Source organism: Salvia miltiorrhiza, chromosome 3 (genome assembly GCF_028751815.1).
Source record: "Salvia miltiorrhiza cultivar Shanhuang (shh) chromosome 3, IMPLAD_Smil_shh, whole genome shotgun sequence".
Classification (NCBI taxonomy): domain Eukaryota; kingdom Viridiplantae; phylum Streptophyta; class Magnoliopsida; order Lamiales; family Lamiaceae; genus Salvia; species Salvia miltiorrhiza.
The window spans coordinates 42,626,557-42,648,923 of record NC_080389.1 but is presented as its reverse complement, the minus strand read 5'-3'; the positions used below and the strand labels follow the sequence as shown (position 1 = coordinate 42,648,923).

At 36.1% G+C, this 22,367-nt stretch overlaps 1 protein-coding gene across 1 annotated transcript; it reads right to left on the bottom strand.

The window, feature by feature from the left end:
- Nucleotides 1-9,579: 9,579 nt before the first annotated feature.
- Nucleotides 9,580-13,721, bottom strand: LOC131015871 (3-ketoacyl-CoA synthase 20-like). Its single transcript, XM_057944314.1, has 2 exons — nt 13,018-13,721; nt 9,580-10,493 (listed from the first exon to the last, which is right to left on the bottom strand). The coding sequence occupies exons 1-2, from the start codon at nt 13,678-13,680 to the stop codon at nt 9,726-9,728; spliced, it is 1,431 nt and encodes a 476-aa protein (XP_057800297.1). The 5' UTR covers nt 13,681-13,721; the 3' UTR covers nt 9,580-9,725.
- Nucleotides 13,722-22,367: the final 8,646 nt, after the last annotated feature.

Sequence of the window (22,367 nt, the reverse complement as noted above, 5' to 3'; positions counted from 1 at the left end):
TGCAAGTTCTCCCTGGAATGTATGACTGGTTCTCCTTCGGTTACTAATCTGTCGACTGTTGCTGCACGTTCTTTTCTCGTTTCATCATTCTTCTGAACTGAAGCGTTTCTTCATGAATCACTTCTTCAAAGACTTCTGACGTCCTTTTGAATTCTGTCTCTGTTTCCTCGAGACGTGGCAGAAGTTCTTGTTTTTGAGACTGAAGCAGTCTCAGTCTGTTGATCAGTCTGCGCTCTTGAACATCCCTTCTGTCAGCTTCGTCTTCATCTGAAATGAAGTAGCGCATGACGATCCTTCGAGCATCTTGCACATGATCGATCTCTCTGATGATCTGTCTGTGCTCCCTAAGGAGATTTTCAAATCTCGTTCTTAGGTGTTGATACTCTAATCGAGTTTGATCATATCTGCTCGGTCCTTCTGACTGTGAGTGGGTTGGGCTCTGATTTTCTTCTGGAAAGATGAATCTGTCGTCTTGGTCAGAATCCAACGTTCCACTCTCAAGTCCGTTGACTCCTCGAAAGTATGTGTGGACATAGTCGCTGGAGGAGTCTTTCTTGTTCCTGTACATTGGAGGGAAAGCAAGGAGAAACACACAGAAAGCAAGAAGAGAACACGGAGCAAGCACTCTCAAGAGGAATCTTGAGAAAAGATTTTGATAAAAACAAAATACCCTCATTAGGATCTAGTTCAGTTAGAACTTAATCAGATACAGAGTGTTCTTGCGAACAACCTGCTCTGATACCAATTGTTAGGTCCCGGGGGCCTCGAATAGGTGTATGGGGGGGATACACCTATGGGCTATTTTTATTTTCCTCAAAGTGAGGGATCTCCAGATAGAGATCTAAACGAAACTTTACACGCAAACAGTGACGCTTGTTGACTGAAAACAGTTTTGACCAAACAGGGTTGACGACTGATACTGAAAGCTCTTCAGTAAGGAGTTATCAGTTAAGTTGCTGGAACTTAACTGATGCACTTATGGGCTTCAGTCGAGTTTGCTAAAACAGAGATGATAACACTCTTCCTGACTATCAAAAGATAGATCAGTCAGACTGATATCATACGCAGTGGAAATTAAACTTAGTTTCACAATAGCCTCGGTTGAGCACGTTGTTGGTCTTAGGTTTCTCTTTGCAGTTATTCAGTATTCAGTTTATCAATTGAAACAACACAAGTAGTAAAGTAAAACTGAAAGCTGTAAACAATACAGAGACTTTTACGTGGTTCGGAAAAACCCTTTCCTACATCCACGGTCGGTTGATCAGACCAACAATCCACTCCGCAAGTGCTTAACAGGTGCACTGCAAACCAAATCGTGTGCTTGCCGGGTGCACACAACCGTACCACTGAAGAAAACCCTTCTTCAGTACCCACACTTCACTCGTGTCGGATATCTCTTGCTTAGCACAACCCGCGCTAAGACTCTCAGAGTCAGAGTACCTTCCTGAACTCCGAATCACTCAAACACTCAAATCTTTCTGTCTGAAAGGAGGTTTGAACGGGTGCCAACTTTACTGCAAAGAACAAGTTCTTTGGAGCAAGTTTGACCTTGGCTTCTGGGTAAACAGAGGTTTGCCTAAGGTCTAAGAGAATGTGTGTAATCAGCAGTGACTGATTTTAGTTTTGGAATTCTCTTCTTCGATTCAAGCTTTGGGGAGGTTAAGCTTTAGGCTGAGTAGCAATTTTGGCAGAGCTTCAGCTTATGTCGTTGAATCGGTGAAGGTTGAAGTGATCCTCGAGCGCTATTTGTAGGAGAACTCTTGAATAGATCCATTGGCGTAGAACGTCCTCAAGATTTCTTCCGTTGGAGAGCAATTCGAATTTGGGCTGAGGCTTCAATCTTCGAGGTTCCTTGTCTGGTGGAAACGGCTCTCTTGAGGGACAGGAGATGTAACGTCTCTGATAAAGTAGCCACCAAATAGGAATGACCTCTGCAGAGATAAGATCCTGAGATCTCTGCATTTAATGCGGCTGTACTTTTGTGAGTTCGTGGCTTCCTTTGAACGTTGGAAGATCAGTCCGAGGAAGAATGTTCAACTGATACTTGACTTTAGTATCAGTCCGCTGAGTCCACGTGGCACGCATTAAGTAATCAGTTCTAAACTGATTCTTCAACTGATACTTCAGTTGGTATCTTCAGTCTTCAGTCCTTCGTCCTTCAGTCTTCAGTCTTCAGAACCACAAGCTAAACTAGAAACGAACTCTAACACTTGAGTTCAAAACAGTTCTAGTCTATTACAATTACGACCTATGAATTTTGGTATCATCAAAACAAGGATTAGGATATTCCACAAGGTTCCCAACAATTATTAATTAGCAATTACCATAGATAAATAACCAAGAATCATACTGAAGGGCCCAGTTCAATCTTCAAATGCAATATGCCGATGCCCAATGGATTTCAGATTCACGTCACTTAGGTTTAGGGCTCCCTTTAGAAATTAGAAATTTAGTTTTATTAATATATATTATAAATATTAAATATATAAAATAAATAATTACTTTTAAAATGTATGGGTCGGTCCGGGTTCAGTGGGTTTGACCAGGTTTTGACCCAGACCGACCTGAAAAAAAATCGATCCTAGAAATTGGACCCGACCCAGACCATACATATATAGTGGGTCGGTCCGGGTAGGTTCGGCGGATCCGGTTTAGGTTTGCTCACCCCTACTCTCTCTTTCTCTCGGTTCACAACACCCACGTTCCCTCTCTCGGAATCCACCGCCGCGAATCACCCTCCAGTGATGACCGTTGTCGGCCCGCCATCCCCTTCGTCCTTCCCCCCTCTCTACAAAACCCGGCAGCTGCAGCAACTGAAGTTGACTGCCACCTTCCTCTATCTCCTCGTAGCTCTCCCTCTTAGGCTCAACAAGGAATCCGCCCATCTTCCTCGAATCTCTGGCCGCAGCCGCCTGTAGGTTAGCGACGCCGCCTCAACCCCTTTCACTCACAGACTCGACAGCCCCCTTTTCTCCCTGGCTCTTCCCTCAAAATCCACCGGAGCAACGACGATGAGCCGCCTCACAACCCTCAATTCTATTTTTCTCAATCAGTAGCAGACCCCGCCACCGACCATCTCCACTCTCGACTCACACCGACACCCCAGGCTCAACATAAAAACAAAGTTCAAGACTCCTTTTTTATTCATTTTCTATTCTCCTTGTACATTCATAATTCTTGTTTGTAAAACATTTTCATGCTCAGCTTATTCAACCATGTCATACCGGATATTGAAATATAATGTTCTTTGTGTTTTGCTGCTTATTAGCATAAAACAAATATGATGCGGAGTAAAGTAATGCAAATACATATATAATGCAGATGTGAAAGTATGCATGTCGGTTTGCTTAGCTTAATTAAAACTCGAAGAATTTGCCGAACACAAAAGCTAGAAGTAAGACCTTTTGTGAGGATTCTGCTGAATTGATTTCTTGAATGAATTTACCTGTTGGAATCCTTAAACTGGAGATCTTTCTTGCGAGAGAAGAGCAGTGAATTGTTGAAGAGATTGTGATTTATGAAAATGGTGAATTGGCCGGAGTGTAACTTGATATTTGGTAGATATGTGGACCTACGTGAGTGATGTAAAGTGAAGGAGAAAAAGCATGGTTGCTGGGAGGTATGGTGTGATGATGGGACAATTAAATCTTTAGGGTATTGAAACTGTAAAAATTCTTCAGGGTTCGGTAGATAAATGGCTTGTGTAAATGTTAAATGCTAAATTTAAATAAATATGGAACATATAACAATTTAAATAAATAAATTTTACAAAAACTTTTGTAAATCATTTGTTAGAATTAAAAATAATTTATTTTCTTTCCGGCGTGAATTATCTTAACTTCTTAGTTCAAAATTACTCTAAACTTAGCTACGAGTAAACGAGGTAGTACATCCCTCACCCGTTATAAAAATTTCGTCCTCGAAATTGCATATCTGAGTATTCTAGCTTGGGTACTAGACATTCGTTTCATTGGCTTCTTATGTGGCCTTTTCAATCATGATGGTTCCACTACATGATGAGAACAACTTTCTTGTTCCGTAAAACTTGAACCTTGCTATCAAGTATCTGGACTGATTTCTCTTCATAACTTAAGTCCTACTATAAGGCTACTCCATCGAGCTTCTTTGATTTTTTGATTTATGTGGTTGACTTTCTCGACCATCCTTGATGCTAGTTCGGATCTAAAAACTTTCTTTCACTTACTTCATCGCAGTAAAATGGTGATTGACATTTCCTACTATACGCAGCCTTAACTTGCTGATAGCGAGAAATCGTTGAACATACGACGCTACATCTCTTTTTATTTCATTCTTTCCAGAAAAATTTTCTTCAAAATTCTGCTACATTCTTATGCTCTTAGGAGTGCGAGCTTGTGATCTCATTCTTTTTTTCTCTCTTGTGTGGCGCACACAACCTTTCACTAACCATTAGTGCATTATCTCTAACTTTTGTGAATCCTCTCGTTTTTCTTATTCTTGAGGCGAGACACATTTTCTTACCAATATCTATTTTTATTTTGTGCCTTCACAATAATTCCTCGCAAATCAGACTTAGTGTCTCCGGTTGGTGAACAATTCCTAAACGGAATTAGGCAAAGTCACAAATCAATTATTCTTGTTTGATATTGAAATTCATTATCTTAGCCAGTCTTTCGACTCAAGGCGTCCATTGTCACCTTTACTTTTCTTAGGACATAACTGATAGTACAATCATAATCTCTTACTAATTCGAGCTATCTCTGTTGTCTTATGCTCCAATCCTTTGCTCGAAAAAGTACTTTGAATTCTCTACTCGTTCACAATGACAGCGAGTTCTAGGTCATGGGTCGGGTAAATCAACTTTGGGGTTGATGGGGCATAGTTTTGAAGGTCTCTGCCGTTTAAAATGGATATTTGCTTCATTTAGACATTCTTCTTGATGGAGCTTCTGGCACTTTAGCCAATGCGTTCACTCTTTGGCTTGAGGTTACTGGCTTTAAGGCTGAGTTTGATTTAAGTCTCATCCTAGTGCTTTGTTCCCATTTCAGAGTTTCCTTCTTTGCATTTTCTTTTCTTTACCACCATCTTGAGGTGCTGTGTAATCCGACTATGTAGGAGCTTTTCCTTTCTTCACTGGTAGCAGTATAAATGAAATAACTACACTAAAAAATGTAATCTATGATGGATAATAGACTACAATTAGAAACTATAGTATATGTGCGTGTCTGTAGTCTATAGTACATATAGACTATAGTTCCAAACGTAGACATAAAGGGGAGTCTTTCTTTGCACCACATGTCTTCACAATTGGACACACACATACACTACAAGTTTAAAACATAGAGAAAGCCCAAATTTATAATAGTTTTGTGACACTTTGGCAATTAAGGACACATTGGTCAACGGCCTAGATGGAACCTTCTTATATTGCAAACGAATGAAATATGCGTAAGGGAGGTTCCTTAAACAAAATTCTTGAACTCGTTCTTTACTTTGGGGGAAATTCTCGAAGCATTTCGAATTCAAGGGGATACCAAATTAAGCTTCTATGGACTATGCCATGCAGCCACTAGTCTAAATAAGAAGCAAAACGCGCCATCAGCTACAGCCCTTTCCTCTGCCGGGGACTTCCACGAAATGAAAACGACATATTCTAGCTAATTTATAAGTCAAAGTAAGTATTGGCTTCACACCAAACAAGCTTAACCCGTAAATTACTTAACTAGAAAACTCATTCAAAATCTATTGACAACTTGCAAAAATAGCTCTAAACTTGGAGTTGTCTCTGTCCCAGAAGAATTAAGTCATTGACAAAAATGTTGTAATCTAATATAACCAATACTCATCTAGGCCACTTTACATTTGAACTTGCAAAGACAAACTTTAGTTAATTGCATAAGCATAAACAAAACACATTGAATTAACTCATAATTAATACTCCTTTCGTCTCTCAAAAGTTTACCCCAAAGGAAATGACACGAGTTTTAATAAAAGTTGATAAAAAAATTTATTTGATGATGCGTCGTGTACAAAAAATAAAAAATACTCCCTCCGTCCATAAAAACGAGCATAATTTTTCTTTTTCATCTGTCCCATAAAAACTGTGGCGGATCCAGAATTTTTAAATTGGGGGTACGAAAATATAATCTCATAAACATAAATATAAAAAATATTTTATTAAAACATTGTTCAAAGATAGTATGATGCAAAAGAAAATTAAATAACTATATATCTAGTTTATCTTCCGACGAGTCTTCATTTCTTCAAAGCGTTTGACGACCTCGTCATTGGAAACTTGTAGAAACATATCTTTCTCAATGAAAGTGACCAAACAATCATTTAATACTTAATCCCCCATGCTATTTTGCAGCTTATTCTTGACATAAGTCATTCCATAAAACACTCTCTCCACACTTATAGTGGCAACCGGAAGAATCAACACCAACTTAATTAGCAAAAACACTAGAGGATAAGTGATATGTCTCTTTGTTTCAACAAGCTTCATCGAAAGAGAACTAATATCCTCCAAGTTTTTAAACTCATCATCTCTCCTTATATCTTCCATGAAAATATCAAGTTGACATTCAAGAATTGACAAATCAATGCTTGAAAATTCGGAGGGATACAAAGTTGCAAGTTTGAGTACATTTTCCTTGTCATAAGAAGAGAAGCCATCTTTAGGATTTAATGAAGCCATGCATATGAGCAACTTCATATTGACCTCATCAAATCGGTTGTTAAGTTCTTGAAGTAGTAAATCAATTACCTCTATAAACACATCAACCCGAAAATAATTAAGATATGAAACTTGTTAAGCAAATCGCTTTGATCTTCCTTGAGGGATACAACAAGCCTCTATATCCGGGACAACAATCTCATTATTATTGCAAAATGAAATTACCTTATTTAAGTGAGTCTCCCATCCATCATCTCTCATTTTCTGTAATGTCACTTTGGTCAAAGTGACAAGTCTCATAGCACTAACAATATCTTCATCTCTTCTTTGCAAAGCAAGACACAAATCATTAGTGTACCCAAATATAGTAGTCATTAGATGTGCCAAAAACACAAAATTAAATTACTCTAATGAGTACAAAATGCCTTGAGCTTTTACCTTATCATCTGAATTAGAGTCATTATTCCCAATCATCACAAAAACCTTAACATTTGTAGAAAACAAGTTCATGACATTCAAAAGACTTTTGCAATGAGAACTCCAACAAGTTTCTCCAGGCCTCTTCGAACCAAGTTCTTGATTTAATCCCAATCCTGTTTCGAGTTCACCAATTTCCAAAGCTTGAGCAACTTTTTGTGCTTGAAATTCCCTAATCATTTATCTTCTCTTACAAAAAACACCAATCACATTCAACAAGATTGCAAACGTATCAAAAAGCCAAACACACTCATTGTTCTTTTTTTTGCAATAGCTACAAGAGTTAGTTGAAGTTGATGAGCAAAGCAATGGACATAGTAAGCACTTGGATTATCTCCCCTAATCAAAGTCTTGATGCTATTTATCTCACCTTTCATGTTACTAGCCCCATCATATCCTTGCCCTCGAATCTTGGATGGAGTCAATGAATATTCAACAAGTAAGGATATAATTGCACTTCTAAGAGAAAGTTGTGGTATCACCAATATGAACCAGTCCAAGAAATCGTTCCACCACCTTTCTCATTTATCCTTTAACATAACGCAAACAAAGAGCTAGTTGTTCCTTTTAGGGCACATCACTAGACTCATCGGCCAATATAGCAAAGTAGCCATCACCTAGCTCCTCCACAATTTGCTTTGTTGTTTCTTTAGCACAACAATTAATAATATCTTTCTGAATAATTGGAAATATCAATTGACAATTGCTGGGAGCATTTTCAAAAGTGACCTTTGAGATAACTTCATTATGTGTGTTCAACCATTTCAAAAGTTCAAGAAAATTTCCCCTATTAAGGGATTTTTCATTTTTCTCTATGCCCACAAATGCCATCTCTTGTCCCAATAGAAAATGCAAACAAGAAATTGAAGCTTTCAAGCGAATTTCATACTCTCTTCGAATCACATCAGTGGCATTTTCAAAAGAAATAAGAATTGATTTTTTCTTCCCATCTCTTAAGTTTGCATATTTCTCATAAGCAAGATTGTGAGCACTTTTAACACCACCAACATGTTTAAAAAATCTTTCCGGTTTATTCCATGCCTTAAATCCTCAATTAACAAATTCATCTCCCCCAACATTAATCCCAACTTCATTCTTGAACAAATAGCAAACAAAACAAAATGCGGCATCTTTCTCAATACTATATTCAAGCCAATCCCATTTTTCAAACCAAGAAGCGCTAAATCGACGCAAACCTCCAAGGTCTTTGCGAGGAAAATCATGAGTTTTTGGTTGACAAGGTTTTTTCAGAATATATGCTCTCCTAACCGCATCTCGCTCATTTTGAGGATAATTCATCATGTTAATTCTTTTTCCCGGGTCATGAGGAAGAAACTCAACATCATAAATCAATTCTTTATCCTCTAATGGCACACTAGTACTACTACTTGAATCACCCAAATTTATAACATTTTCTTGAGCTTGAGGTAACTTATCTGTAGGAGAAGAAGAGTCGCTCTCTTGAGATTTCATTTTCTTGAATTAAATTGCCGAAGATCGGGTTGTTTTGTCATTCCTTTTGATTTTTTTTGATTTAAGAGTTTCACTTGCCATTCCTATATGCAATACACAAATGTAAGAGTACTATAAAAAAAATTAAAGTCTAAAGTTATTCACAAACATAAGCAAATTCGCATATCAAATAAATATAAATATAATTTACAAATAAATTGGTTATTTTATGAAATAGATTATGTGTATTATATAATATCTATAATTTAAACAAAAAATATATAATAATACTTTAGAATTGAATGAATGAATCGAATTCTAAACGAAAAACTAGAGAACACAATAAACTTAAAATTAATAAAATATTTTTCTTACCTCCAAAACTCTCAATATTTCTTTTAGAACAGCTTGTTTTGTAGTCAATAAGGCCTGCAATATGCCAATATTTGTCCTCTGACTCTATTAACTTCTCTTTGATTCTAACTCTTTTTTCTTTTTTCTTTGGAATAGTGTCTCACAACCGCCACTTTTTCTCAAACAATTGTATTTGTAGGCTTGTAGCTCTCACAATATTATATACACAGCCGCCCTTTTTTGAATGTTTAATGGGCCCAAGCCCAAATATATTTACGACACACAAACACAAATCGGCTGGATTTGTTTGGGGGGACAAAAATTATTAAATAACTCTAACTACATAATATTACTAGTAAATTTTTTTTTGGGGTACGGCCATCGCCCCCTATAGATTCGCTGCTGCATAAAAATATGCATACCCTATTTATAGTAATAACTCTCCCATTAAACATCACAATCAATGTGATATTCTTTCTCCACTCACACTACACTTTACGGGATTTCTTAAAACCCGTGTTGTTCTATATTATGCATGTTTTTATGGGACGGAGGGAGTACTAAATAGATTATGACAAACCTTTTGGGGACACTCCAAAAAAAAAATTGGGGCAAACTAAATTTTTTGGGGACCAAGGGAATAATATCTATTCAAGAAATAATTTGTATGCACGCGACTTATAATATGTAGTACCAAATTACAATAGAATAAGATAAAATATAATACTAAAATATTAAAATACACGATGAAAGCTATAATTAAAAATTTATGAAATATGGTAGGAGTTCAGTTAGGCAGAAAAACAGGAAACTGATCGATCACTTCAACCCACGGGTTATCCAGCTGATGAGGACTGATAGTCCTCAAGGCCCGCCACACTCCACTGGCACACTTGAAACCCGACCCGAACCCGATCTGCCAAACACGGTCTCCCCTCTGAACCCGACCCTTGGCTTCGGCATAAGCCAGTTGGTACCAGAGCGAGCTGCTCGAAGTATTAGAATACCTATAAAGTGTCATCCTCGAGGGCTCCATGTCCCACGTCGTCAGCTTCAAACTCTTCTCCACCTCATCCAACACCGCTTTCCCACCGGCATGGATGCAGAAATGTTCGAACGCCAACTTGAAATCTGGCACGTATGGGGTTAGGCCTTTTATGTGAAGATATTTTCGAGCGATTAATGTTGCGAGGAACAAGAGCTGTTCGGAGATGGGGAGCACTAGTGAGCCTAAGGTGGTGATGTTGGCCTTGAGGGCTTCGCCGGCAACGACCATTAGGTCTTTGGATATGGACATGCCCAATATTCCTTCTTTGTCGGGCTCTTGGAGAACGCATCTGTAAGCGCGATCGTCAGCACCGCGGTGGGTGCGGTGGGTGTGGTTGAGTTCGTATTTGGAGATGTGGCGGTCGGAAGGTCGGTTGGATAAGAGGACCGCGGCGCCGCCCATGCGGAAGAGGCAGTTGGAGAGGAGCTTTGATCTATCATTGCCGAGGTAGTAGCTCGAGGTTGGGCTTTCTAGACTCATTATTAGGGCATAAGTATTGCGTCCAACCTGCAGTATCATATATATATATATATATATATATATATATACTTAGCTCTTACAAACAATTAGACTGATATTATTATAGTATATTCAAATGAAAACCACCTCTTTTCGTGAGAACTAAGAACCATGAACAAACACATAAAATACATGAATAAGAGATGTTCGAATCTTGTATACATGCTATATTTAAGTATTCACGATCTGAATCTCTCTTGTTCATATATTTTATGTGATTGTTCATGGTTCTTTGATTTCACAAAAAGATGCGGTTCTCACCTTATCCTTTTATATATATATATATATATATATATATATATAGGAAGCGGATCATACATGTCCTCCCCCTTATCATAGTATATAGATCCCAACTATGAATCACATAATGTGTGTATGTGGTGCACTAGGAGCGTGACACATGCCTTCCAAAGGCTTATAGGGTGAAATACATGTCGGAGTAAAATATGAATATATTTTTTCAAAAATTAAAATATATATATATATATATATATATATATATATTTCTAATTTGTTTTGTTTTGGTTGAATTTTTTTTTTTGGCATGGCCGTCGTCATAATTATGCACATAATTGAACACAAATATGCATAAACATAAATATATATGTGCATATTGTTGGATAAAAATATGCATGGGAATATACGACCCGTCAGATGCCCTCGCTGCTGGTCACCTGACGGATCGCATAGTGTTATGCATATAAATGTATGTGTAACATTATGCATATATGTGTTTATGTATATATGCATATTTGTGTTCAGTAATATGTATAGGGCTATGCCACACCGTCAAGTGGCTTTCACCGCTGGTCACTTGACGAGTCGTATAGTGCTATGCATATTTGTGTGTAACGTTATGCATATATGTGTTTATGTATATGCATATTTGTGTTCAACTATATGCATAATTATGGGAACGACGAACAAGAGAGACCCTTATTTTTTGGGGGAACTCATCTCAATACCCATGAAGATCACTAACCTGACTGCAATAGGAAACAAATGGATTATAGTATCAATTGATATTTATGTGCCTAAAAAAACTGATATTTATGAGTCACTTTAATTAAGGATTAATAATTGGATACGATTGTACATAATAAATTATGAAATAGAAGATTTTATCTAATAGAAATATTCTATTGGATTTCCTTTTCATATATTATTTAAAGGACATCACTGATGATTTATTAAAGGATGGTCATGCATAGTGTTGTTAAAATACTAAGTGATATTTTACTCGATTGTTTTGGAAATTCGTTACCTGAGATAGTGTCAAACACTTATCCACTATATACTAATGATGTTTATTAATTACATGATATTCACTAAGGCTTCTCCCTCACGGGTTTTCCTTAATGAGGTTTTAACGAGGCTCGGCCCTAAGTCTGCTTTTTTGTGCTTTCAATGGTTCTTTAGGTTTTCTTTTTTCTAATAAAATTATTATTAATTACATGATACAACTATATATACTTGCTGCTACATTGGATGTAGTTGATATCATGAATCAATATATGATCCATTTCAATAAATTTGATAATAAAAATTATTTGATACTTCCAGAATGTTTTACGTAGGTATCTTAATATATTACTTCATCCATCTACATTTTTTTTATTTGAATCCATTCAATTTTAAGTCAATATTTACAAAAAAGACTACTATTTACAACATCAACTTTAATTTGTCCCTTTCTCCGTTCAATTTTGGTGGATTTCCTTTTTTACTTTATATATTGTATTTGTATTTTTAAAAAATTTTGTATGTTTTTTATATATTTGTGTATTAATTATTCATATATGAAAAGTTTTATATATTTATAGATCGTGCATCGCACGGGTACAACACTAACTAAGCATTAATAGTTGGATACGATTGTACATAATAAATTATGAAATAGAAGATTTCATCCGTTTATTTATATATTTATAATTAGTTTGAAATTGTTTGCGAGCAATGGCAGAGACAAACTTTTGATACAGGGGATCTATTTTTTCAATGAAATTATTTATTAATTTAAAAATAAAAAAAATAAATTAAATTGAATAAAAAATTATTAACACAATTATAATATCATTAAATTATAAAAAGTATATTTCAAAATGACTTTCAAGTTCATACAAATAAACTTAAAGAAATTAAGACGAATAACAACACTTTGTAAGACAAAGTAACTTTCGATATCAATTTCAAAAAATGAATCTCTAGGCTCCTAGCACGCCATGCATAAATTAATTATGTACGTTCACTTCATCAAAATGTCTATTCAATTCTAAAGCTTGCATGTCAATTACAATATAAAATAGCTCAACTCGATAACGTTGAAGATAATATTTTAAATATATATATAATATTTTAAAAAATTATAAAATTACCTCTACTTTCCTTGAAAATATCAAGGGAGTCAAAGTGACCCTGTGCCCACCCTAGCTCCGCCTATGTGTGTGGGGGATTAATCCATTTATAGATTAAAAAAAATAAATTAAAGGAATATATATATATATATAAGAACCTGGAGAAGGTTTTTGGCGAGGTCGACGGCAATGAGACCGGCGCTGCAGCCCATACCTCCCAAGTTATAGCTCAGCACATCCTCTCTCAGCTTGTACCTATTGACGATCATGGCGGAGAGCGACGGCACCGGATTGAACGTCGATATGTTCACCACAACCACCCCAATCTCACTAGCATCCACCCCAGTCTTGGCCATCAGCTCATCCACAGCTCCGCACACCACAATCTCCGCCTCCTCCCTCGCGCACGCGAACGAGGATTTTGGCGGGAAATCGTTGTGGCCGTACACAAAGGCGTCGCGGCCGACCCCCGACCTCTCGATGACCTTGCTGGAGAAGGCGAGGCTTTCCGGGCTGAGCAGGCCCGACATCGTCTCCCTTATAGCATCCCTATTCGTTAAGAAGGCCCGGTCGTGTTTGTAGCATGCAAAGTCCACCAAGTATACCTTTCTGCGACGGAGGAAGTAGGCCCTTGCCGTCAACAAGGTGAAGATGGTGGCGGCGGTGGCGTTGAAACTCATGTGGTTGTAGAGATCATGGGGATTGATGGAGAGATGGTGGATTGCGGTGGAGAGGAGTGCTGGAATGATGAGAAATAGTGCGTTGGAGATGAGGTGATGGTAGCAGTGTTTTATCAAGATTTTGAGGTTTTTCAGTGCCATGGTTTGATCTTGGTGTAGGTTTGGCAGTGAGAATGGGGAGAAAGGTGGTGGGATTAAATAGGCGACAGAACATGGATAAATAAAATTTTGGATTAATTATCGTAAATTCACGAAATTTCATTTTTTTATAGATATTTTCCACTACTTTTTAAATTTTCATAGTAATCCACTACTTGTAAATTTATTCTTAATATTTCTGCAGTCATAAAATCGTGCCATTTTTTTTTTCAAGACCATGCAAAATTACAAATACCAGTAAAAAAGAATCCCCAACCATTAATTAATACTCCCCCGTCCCAATAAATGTGGCCACCTTTTCATTTTGATTTGTCCCACTAAAAATGGTCACTTTCTAAAATTAAGTGGGCTTAATTAAAATTAGGGCTCTCTAATTAAATCCTCTCTCTCTCACTTCTCATTCACCCACGGAAAGCAGACCGACGCCGCCCCCTTCTTCCCCGGTGGAGAGCACCGTCGTCAGCCACGACCACCGGCCACCCCTCGCCAGTCACCCTCTCAACTCCCTCTCTCGTCTATCACCTCTTCTCCCTCCAAAAACACAACACCCTCACTAAAACAGATCTCTTTCTCTTTCTCTCTCTCTTTGAAGACTCCGCCGCCCACCTCGTCGGCAGTGCGGGTTTGCTCTTTGCCGCCGCAGCCGATTTGGGGCTAGGGCTTTGCTGCCGCAACCGCCGCCGATTTTTTCTGTCGCATCTGGTTTGGGTGTCTGGTTTTGGAGAAGTAGTCGCAGGCGACGCCGTTAGGGGCGAAGGAGCAGAGGTCGTTGTGAATCTTGATACGTGTGTGTCGAGTGGGGTAGAAGGCAGCGACGACGACGACGGTGTTGGGCTGCTGTTGTTCTGAAATAGAAGGAAAATGGGGGGCTGGATTTGGGGATCTAGGGTTTGTAGGTGGCGCCACCGCTCATATGCGGGCGGCGGTTACTGGGAAGCAGATAGGAAATGAGAGGGGAAGAAGGAGCGAGGGCAGCAGTTGTGGCCCTGCTGCGGTCGTCGGAGCTTGAGAGGCGGCTGCTCTGTCGTCGTTCCGACTAGAGCAGGGGAGAGAAGATGGAAGGTTAGAGAGGGAGGCTGCGGTCGTCGGAGATGAGAGAGGGACGCGGTGGCCGTGGCCCTGCTGCGGTCGTCAGAGCTTGAGAGGCAGCGGTAGATCGCCGGAAGAAGATGAAGCCAATTCTTTAATTTCATTAATTAAGACATTTAATAATAGTGGGGCCACACAATTAAAACATAACTATCAATTTCTTAATCTCCGTGCCCAAAAGAAAGTAGCCACATTTATTGGGATGGAGGGAGTAGATTAGAGTTCAATGAATTACCTTTTGCTGAAGAAATTTTGTCAACGTGGAAACAATATTAGAAGAAATTTGTATGTAGTGGATTACTATGCAAAACTAAAACGTCATGAAAAACGACATCCGAAAAAAATGAAACTTCGTGAATTTAAAGGCAATTAACCCTAAATTTTTTAAATACTACTCGCTTCATCCTCTCACATTTTAGTATCCATTTGAGAATTAATTGCACGATAAGTTTTAATATATTGAATGAGTGTATTGTGAGTGAGATAAGGGTCTTACCTTTATGAAAGTGTTAATTATTAAAGTGGAGTAAGAGTTTTACCTACTTTTACTAAAAATAAAAATGAATACAAAATTGTGAGACAGACTAAAATGGAAAAATAACTAAAATGTGGAACGGAGGGAGTAGTAAGTAACCCGTCAAAATTCGACGAAAATTCATTATTATATGATGAAATAGCGGTCATATATATAAAAAAGAAAAGAGAAAAATCTAAAACCCCTGAAAGCACAACGGAGTAGACTAAGGGCCGAGCCTCATTAAAATCTATCTAGGAAAACCCACGTGTGGAAAACTTCAGATAGGAAAAATAGTGCTCGTCTAAAACAATCCAATGTTAGGAGAAACCAAAAACAAAGAGCAGATGACGACTTTGGGAGTTCCGGCCTAACCATCGTCCCCAAGCCGTCGTAGCTCTCCAAAAACGCAACAAGAAAGCAAACACCTAGCCCAAGGAAAACGGCAAAGCGCCGACGGACTAAAGCAAAAAAACAAGAATAAAATCTCATAAAAGAACACCAAGAAAAAGAGCTCATAAAAGAGCTGGACATGGCTCATTACTGACCAAAGCTCTCCGGCCAAGACAACTCGACGCCTACAAGAGATGCGTGAGCAATCTCCAATCGCGAAGCTACCAAAGAGACCTGACCATCCCGGCCCCAGCTTCGAGCGCACCCGAAAATTGAAAAAGAACCAAAATGATGCTCCCAAAGAGACCCGACCATCCCGGCCCCAGCATTGTATGCAGATCATAGCTCTCCAGGAGGAACTCCTGGCCGAACCACATCAAGAAATCGCTCCAGACAGGTCGCACGGCACCACAACTCCAGAATATGTGATCAATAGTCTCTGCATACCTTGGACAAAGCGAGCACCAATTAGGCGAAGTGAAATTGTTCCTGAATTCATTATTATATAAAATAATGAAATTATCTAATGCAATTTTTGATTCATGAATTCCATTTTACTAAAATAAAGTATTGAATGAAATAGTTTTAAACTAAAAACTACAACATTTATTTGAAACTAGCATGTCCGCCCATGCAATGCAAGGTTAGCGTTGAAATTAAATGACATGTTTGAATAGATATAAAAATTAAACATAAAAAAAATATAAGCAAATGCAAGATATATTTTAAAATAAAATAAAATAATGCACTCAATTACTCAATAAAACCGTAAATATAAAGACGTAAATTTTCAACTTTGTATAAAGTGTAATCATAATTATACTTATTAAATAATCAAAAATTATTTGACAATGAAAATTAACATTGCACATTATTATTATTATTATTATTATTATTATTATTATTATTATTATTATTATTATTATTATTATTATTATTATTATTATTATTACACATCGTAATAAATTAATAAATAAATATTTTCATACACAAACATATATAAGAATTCATATTTGAAATTATATTTTTAATATATACTATAACTAATTATTTATTTAATGACTCTTATTTGAACCCCTCCCTATAACTAATTATAGGGAGAGGTTCAAGTAAGAACCACTAATAAAATAAGAACGGAGAACCATTTTCAGTCATTCGATCATCAAGATCTACGGTGGATGCATCATCTGGGTTCGAATCCTGAAGGGAGCAATTTTTTTTTTTATTTTTTTAATGCATTAATTTTAACAGCGAATGCATTAATTTTTACAGTGGATACATTTAATTTGGTTCTCACGTTCTCACAAATAATGTAGTTTTCTCTCGAACCACACCCTATATATATATATATATATATATATATATATATATATATATATATATATATATATATATATAGGGGAAGGCTAAAATAAGAACGCTTCTTAAAATATAAATTAGGAACCATTTTCAGCCCTTAGATCATCAAGATCTACGGTTGATTCATCACCTTGTTGGATAAATTCATGGTCCTGAGTTCGAATCCCAAAAGTAGCAAAAAATTATTTTTCGCAATTCATGCCTTTATACAGTTTATTCATGCGTGTTATACATAAAATTCATGCATTTTTGCTGGTTCGTAATTCTTAAAATAAGGGTGGTTTATTGAATAACCGCCCCCATATATATATATATATATATATATATATATATATATAGGGGAGGGCTACCGTGAGAACACCTTTAAGAAATAAGAACTAGAAAAAATATATGAATTTTTATGTAGAATATATATGAATTTGCTATATAAGGGCATGAATTGCGAAAAATAAATTTTTGTTATCTTTGGAATTCGAACTCATAAAATATGACAAATATTTGTTTTCTGCCATGTACATAAATGAGAATGTATCATACAGAATATATGAAACATCAATTTATTTTACTTTGAATATAAAAAATTGTTCCAACTAAAAAAAAAATGTTTACCAGATTAGAAGCGGCGCACCTTATTAAATTGCGATTTTATTAAAGAAGGAAAAAAGAAAAAAGAAAAGAACCTAAAACCCTTGAAAGCACAAGAAAGCAGACTAAGGGCCGAGCCTCGTTAAAACCTCTATAAGGAAAACCCAAAGGAAAAAACCTTATAGAGGGAAAAAGAGTACTCGTCTAAAACAAAGCCAGCAAAGGGAAAAGAGCGGAAAAGGGACCGCTTCCAGAACTCCGGCCTAACCATCGTCCTGAAGCAGACCCGGCTCGTTTCCCTAACAAAAAACAACAAAAAAAAAACTCCAAAAAGACTGAGACCCGAAAGACCAAACAGATCGGCCAGTACAAGAACAAAAGCAGCAGCAAAACAAAACGAAAGGCAGCTCCACCATCATCAACGAAGGAAACGACAGAAACAAAGACCAAACCAAGGGTTTTGCCTGAAGACTCCTGTCGCTGGCAAAGGCATTGCCACGATGCAACCAACGGAACCCGACTCCATATGACATTCACATGCTACACCTAACAAAAGTAGAGCAACCAATCCTTATCTAAATTACATTCACATGCTACACTAAAGATTTGGTTCATACTTTCTTATAATATCACAAAATATATGACATTTACCTACCTTGTTGAAATTCATTTAGTCGATAATAAATTCAGAAAATTCAATTTACAAAATTTAAGATTAGCTAACTGGAATTTCAAGTAAAAACTAGTACGTCCATCCGCGATGCACAACGAAATCGAAATTTTAAATAAATAAATATAAATATTAAACAGAAACAAAATATATATAAATACAAAATATGATTTAAAAATAAAATATCAATTACTCAATAAAATCTCGAATTAAAAATGTAATTTTCAACTATGTATAAAGTGTAATGATAATTATAGTTATTAAATAATTTAAAATTATTTGATAATGAAAATTAATATACACATTATTATATAGTATTCCACATAATAAATAAATAAATATTTTTATACACGGACATAAATCAAAAAGTTGTAAAATTTTAACAAAGAGAAAGAAAATAACATATTTTAAAACTTTAATTTCATATTCATTTTGAATTAATTTTTGATGATTTTTATACCATATTAAAGATCTTGTTACGAACTTTAACTTAAAATGCATATTGAATATTTCTTCATAAATTAAATTTGACGATATTTAGAAAATAATTAAAATTATAAAATATAGTGAAAAAAAAAAAGATGGGTAAAGAAAGAGAGAGAAAATGAAGGGAAAAAATGGAGGGAGAAAACTCATCTTTTATGTATATCTTTTATGTATATTATATAGATATATAGATTACTTGTGCAGGGAAGAATGCATGGTTTCGGAAGGGATATAACAGATTGGAATATTTACCAAAAGTATATCTTCTTTAAAATAGAAAAACTAAATTTATCTACTTGGCATTCTACAATTCAAGCATTTTAAAATTTCTCTATTCTCCTTAATTCTCACATTTTCACAAGTCACGTCTCTTATCCTACATTATTTTTAATCAAACTTCATTTTAATTAAAGCCCATATAAATATTTGTGTAGTATCTCATCCTTTATGTATTTGCAGCACCAATTTAATTTAATCAATTAATTTTTAGTTGGCCAAAAAAATAGTTATATTTTTATCAAAAATTAATTTAATTTATCTAATATTACTTTAGACAATAATTAAATTTATAGAAAAATTGAGTCCATATATTAAAATAATGAATTAATAAATTACAATTTTCTTATGTTATTTATATTTTATTAATTTTATGATTCAACGTTTATCTTTACGATATTTTAACAAATGTAAAATCTATATAAAATCTGATTTATAAAAATAAAAAGATGCAATTTGAATCTCGTATTGATTTTTATGACACTTTTTTCAGTTCATAACTTAAACAAAACTATATATTTTATGCAATTTTATTAATAAATTTTTAATCCCAAATACTTTTTTAATAAAACTTTACAAATTAAAAATCTAAATTGAAAATTACAAATTAATTTTTCATTAGACTTCACAAATTGAAAATATAAATAGAATGATATAATTTAAATCTCACATCAATTTTTGTCATTCTATTAAGATATAGGGTTAATTGCATATAATATCACGAACTTTGCCCGAAATTCATTTTCCCCACGATCTTTAAAAATTTCATTTTTTATCAAATACTTTGACATTTGTTCAATTTTCCCACGATTTTTCCCCCTCAAATCAGAATCGACGTGGCGCTGATGTGGCTCGCCGGCACACGCAATTCCGGTAAATGAAACGTTGCGTTCAGTGTAAATATTAAAACCCTAGTTCCTAAATTTAAAATAGCGCCCACATAAAAAAATAAGTGTCGCTTTTCTTCCACTTTCCCTCTTCTTCTTCTTTCTCGTTTTGCCAGGCGAAGCACCGGCCAGCAATCGGCGTATTGCCCGGTGAAGCACCGGTCAACAATCAGTACCACCAATGGGCGAAGCACCGGCGCCGGCAATCGACGCACTGGTTTGGAATACTGGAAATACGAAGATTAATTATGAGGTATATGAGCGAGCAATCGGCACCACTGGCTTGGAAGAATTCGACACAAAAACATCCACATTGGTCTGGAGAGGAACCCTTCGACAGAGGTGGTGGAAAGAAAAGCAATCGTTTTTTTTCTAGCGCCGAAAGCAATCTTTAATTTCCTTTTGCCCGAAAAAAATGATAAATTAAAATAAATTAGGGCTTTTAATATTATTCCACGTCAGTGTTACGCGTAAAATTAAATCCACATCATTGCTATGTCATTTTTCCGATATCGGAAAAAAAAATCGTGAAAAAATTGAACAAATGTCAAAGTATTTGATAAAAAATAAAATTTTTAAAGATCATGGGGAAAATGAATTTCAGGCAAAGTTCGTGATATTATATGCAATTAGCCCTAAGATATAACATAGTATATTACTTTACGTAAAGAAAATAAATATTTGTAAGCGTATCCTATCAATGATAAGCGTATTTAAGATATTCTATCAAGCTTCATAGGTACTCAGAACTTAATTTTTGCTCCAAACAATATGATGCTTACAAGTTAGAAGTGGTTTGTCAAGCTCCAAACAAGATGATGTTCGTAACTTAATTCTGGCATTTGAAGCTCCAAATGAGATAATACTTAGGACTCGGCTCCAGTATTTCGAACTCCACATGAGCGATGCTTAGAATTCAGCTTCGGTCTATCAAATTATGAATGAGATGATGTTCACAAGTTAGTTATGGTATTTCAAGCTTCACACGAGATGATGATAATAAGTCGGTTATGGTCTTACGAGCTCCAGATGAGATGATGTTCACAAGTCAATTCTTATCTTTCAAGCTGCAGATGAGATGATACTCAAAAGTTATTTATATTCTTTCAAGCTCCATATGGTGATACTCATAAGTCAAATCTCATATAACAAGTTTCAAACAAAATGATGATTAGAAGTTCGGTGTTCAAAAGTTAAATGTAATATTTCGAGTTACAGACAAGATGATGCTCAAAAGTCTTGTAAGGTTCGAATGAGATGATGTTCACATGTAAGATGAGGTCTTAGATTTTTATCTATCAATTTAAAAAAAAAATTATACACCTATAACATTAGTAAATTTTTTCTATTTACGATTAACAAAAAATACAATGTATCAATCCTACATCATATTTGATGTCAAATTTATCTAAACTTTTTTCTTTCTTCTTTTCTTAAAATATCCCACCCGATATCAACTTTTTATGAAATTTCATCAGATAAGAACTTATATAAAAAGACAATATATTTTAGTTCTCAACAAAAAATTAAAACATATGACTGACAAAAACTGATGAAATTATTATAGTTTAAATTGTACCACCAATTTGGTAAAATAAAATTGATATGAGATTTTTTTTTAGAGATGCGAGAAACCCTAGCCTCAAGCCTTCCTTAACCGTCGCCGCCGTCCGTCCTTCCGGCAGATGGATTCCACAGTCGTCGGTCCGGATAAGGGGAGACTCAATCTCCCTTCGGTTTCAGCCAATTTTGAAGCACCTCGATCTCAATCTACTTACTCATCCCTCTTTCCTTTTCAGCGATCTCTGATCATGGGGCCGAGATCTTCTGCCGGAGTAGTTGCAGGTCGGCCGCGCTCGCTCGCTGCTGCTAAGGCTTCGATCGGTTCTATCGTTCCTACTACTGTAGCCGACAACAACACCTCTAACAACCCTAACGTGCATGAAGCTAGGGCTTCTTATGCGCTTGCCGCAGGCAAGAAGAAATCGGATCTGGCAGCGCATAACTTCCATGATCTTAAGCCCACGAAAGAGGGTGATCAATTCTCCCTCAAAATACCGATGGATTTGTATCTTAAGGAAGTCAAGGAATTCGAATTTGCTTTGACAGGGCGCTTGCTGCTTCGGAAAGGTGATAAGCCTCGATCAACTATGGAAATTAAGCTGGAACTTCAGCAATTATGGAGTTTGACATCTTATTGGCAACTCATTCCGTTGGGAAAGGGTTATTTTACGCTCCGATTTACTTCGGCAGTGGACTTTTCGATTGCAAAGGAGAAGGTGGTTTGGGAGCTCTCTAAGGGGCATCTCCGACTCCGTAAATGGACCCGGAATTTTGATCCTTTTAAAGAGAACTCCCCTTTGGCGAATGTTTGGGTTCGCATTCACTATCTGCCAATTGAGTATTGGAA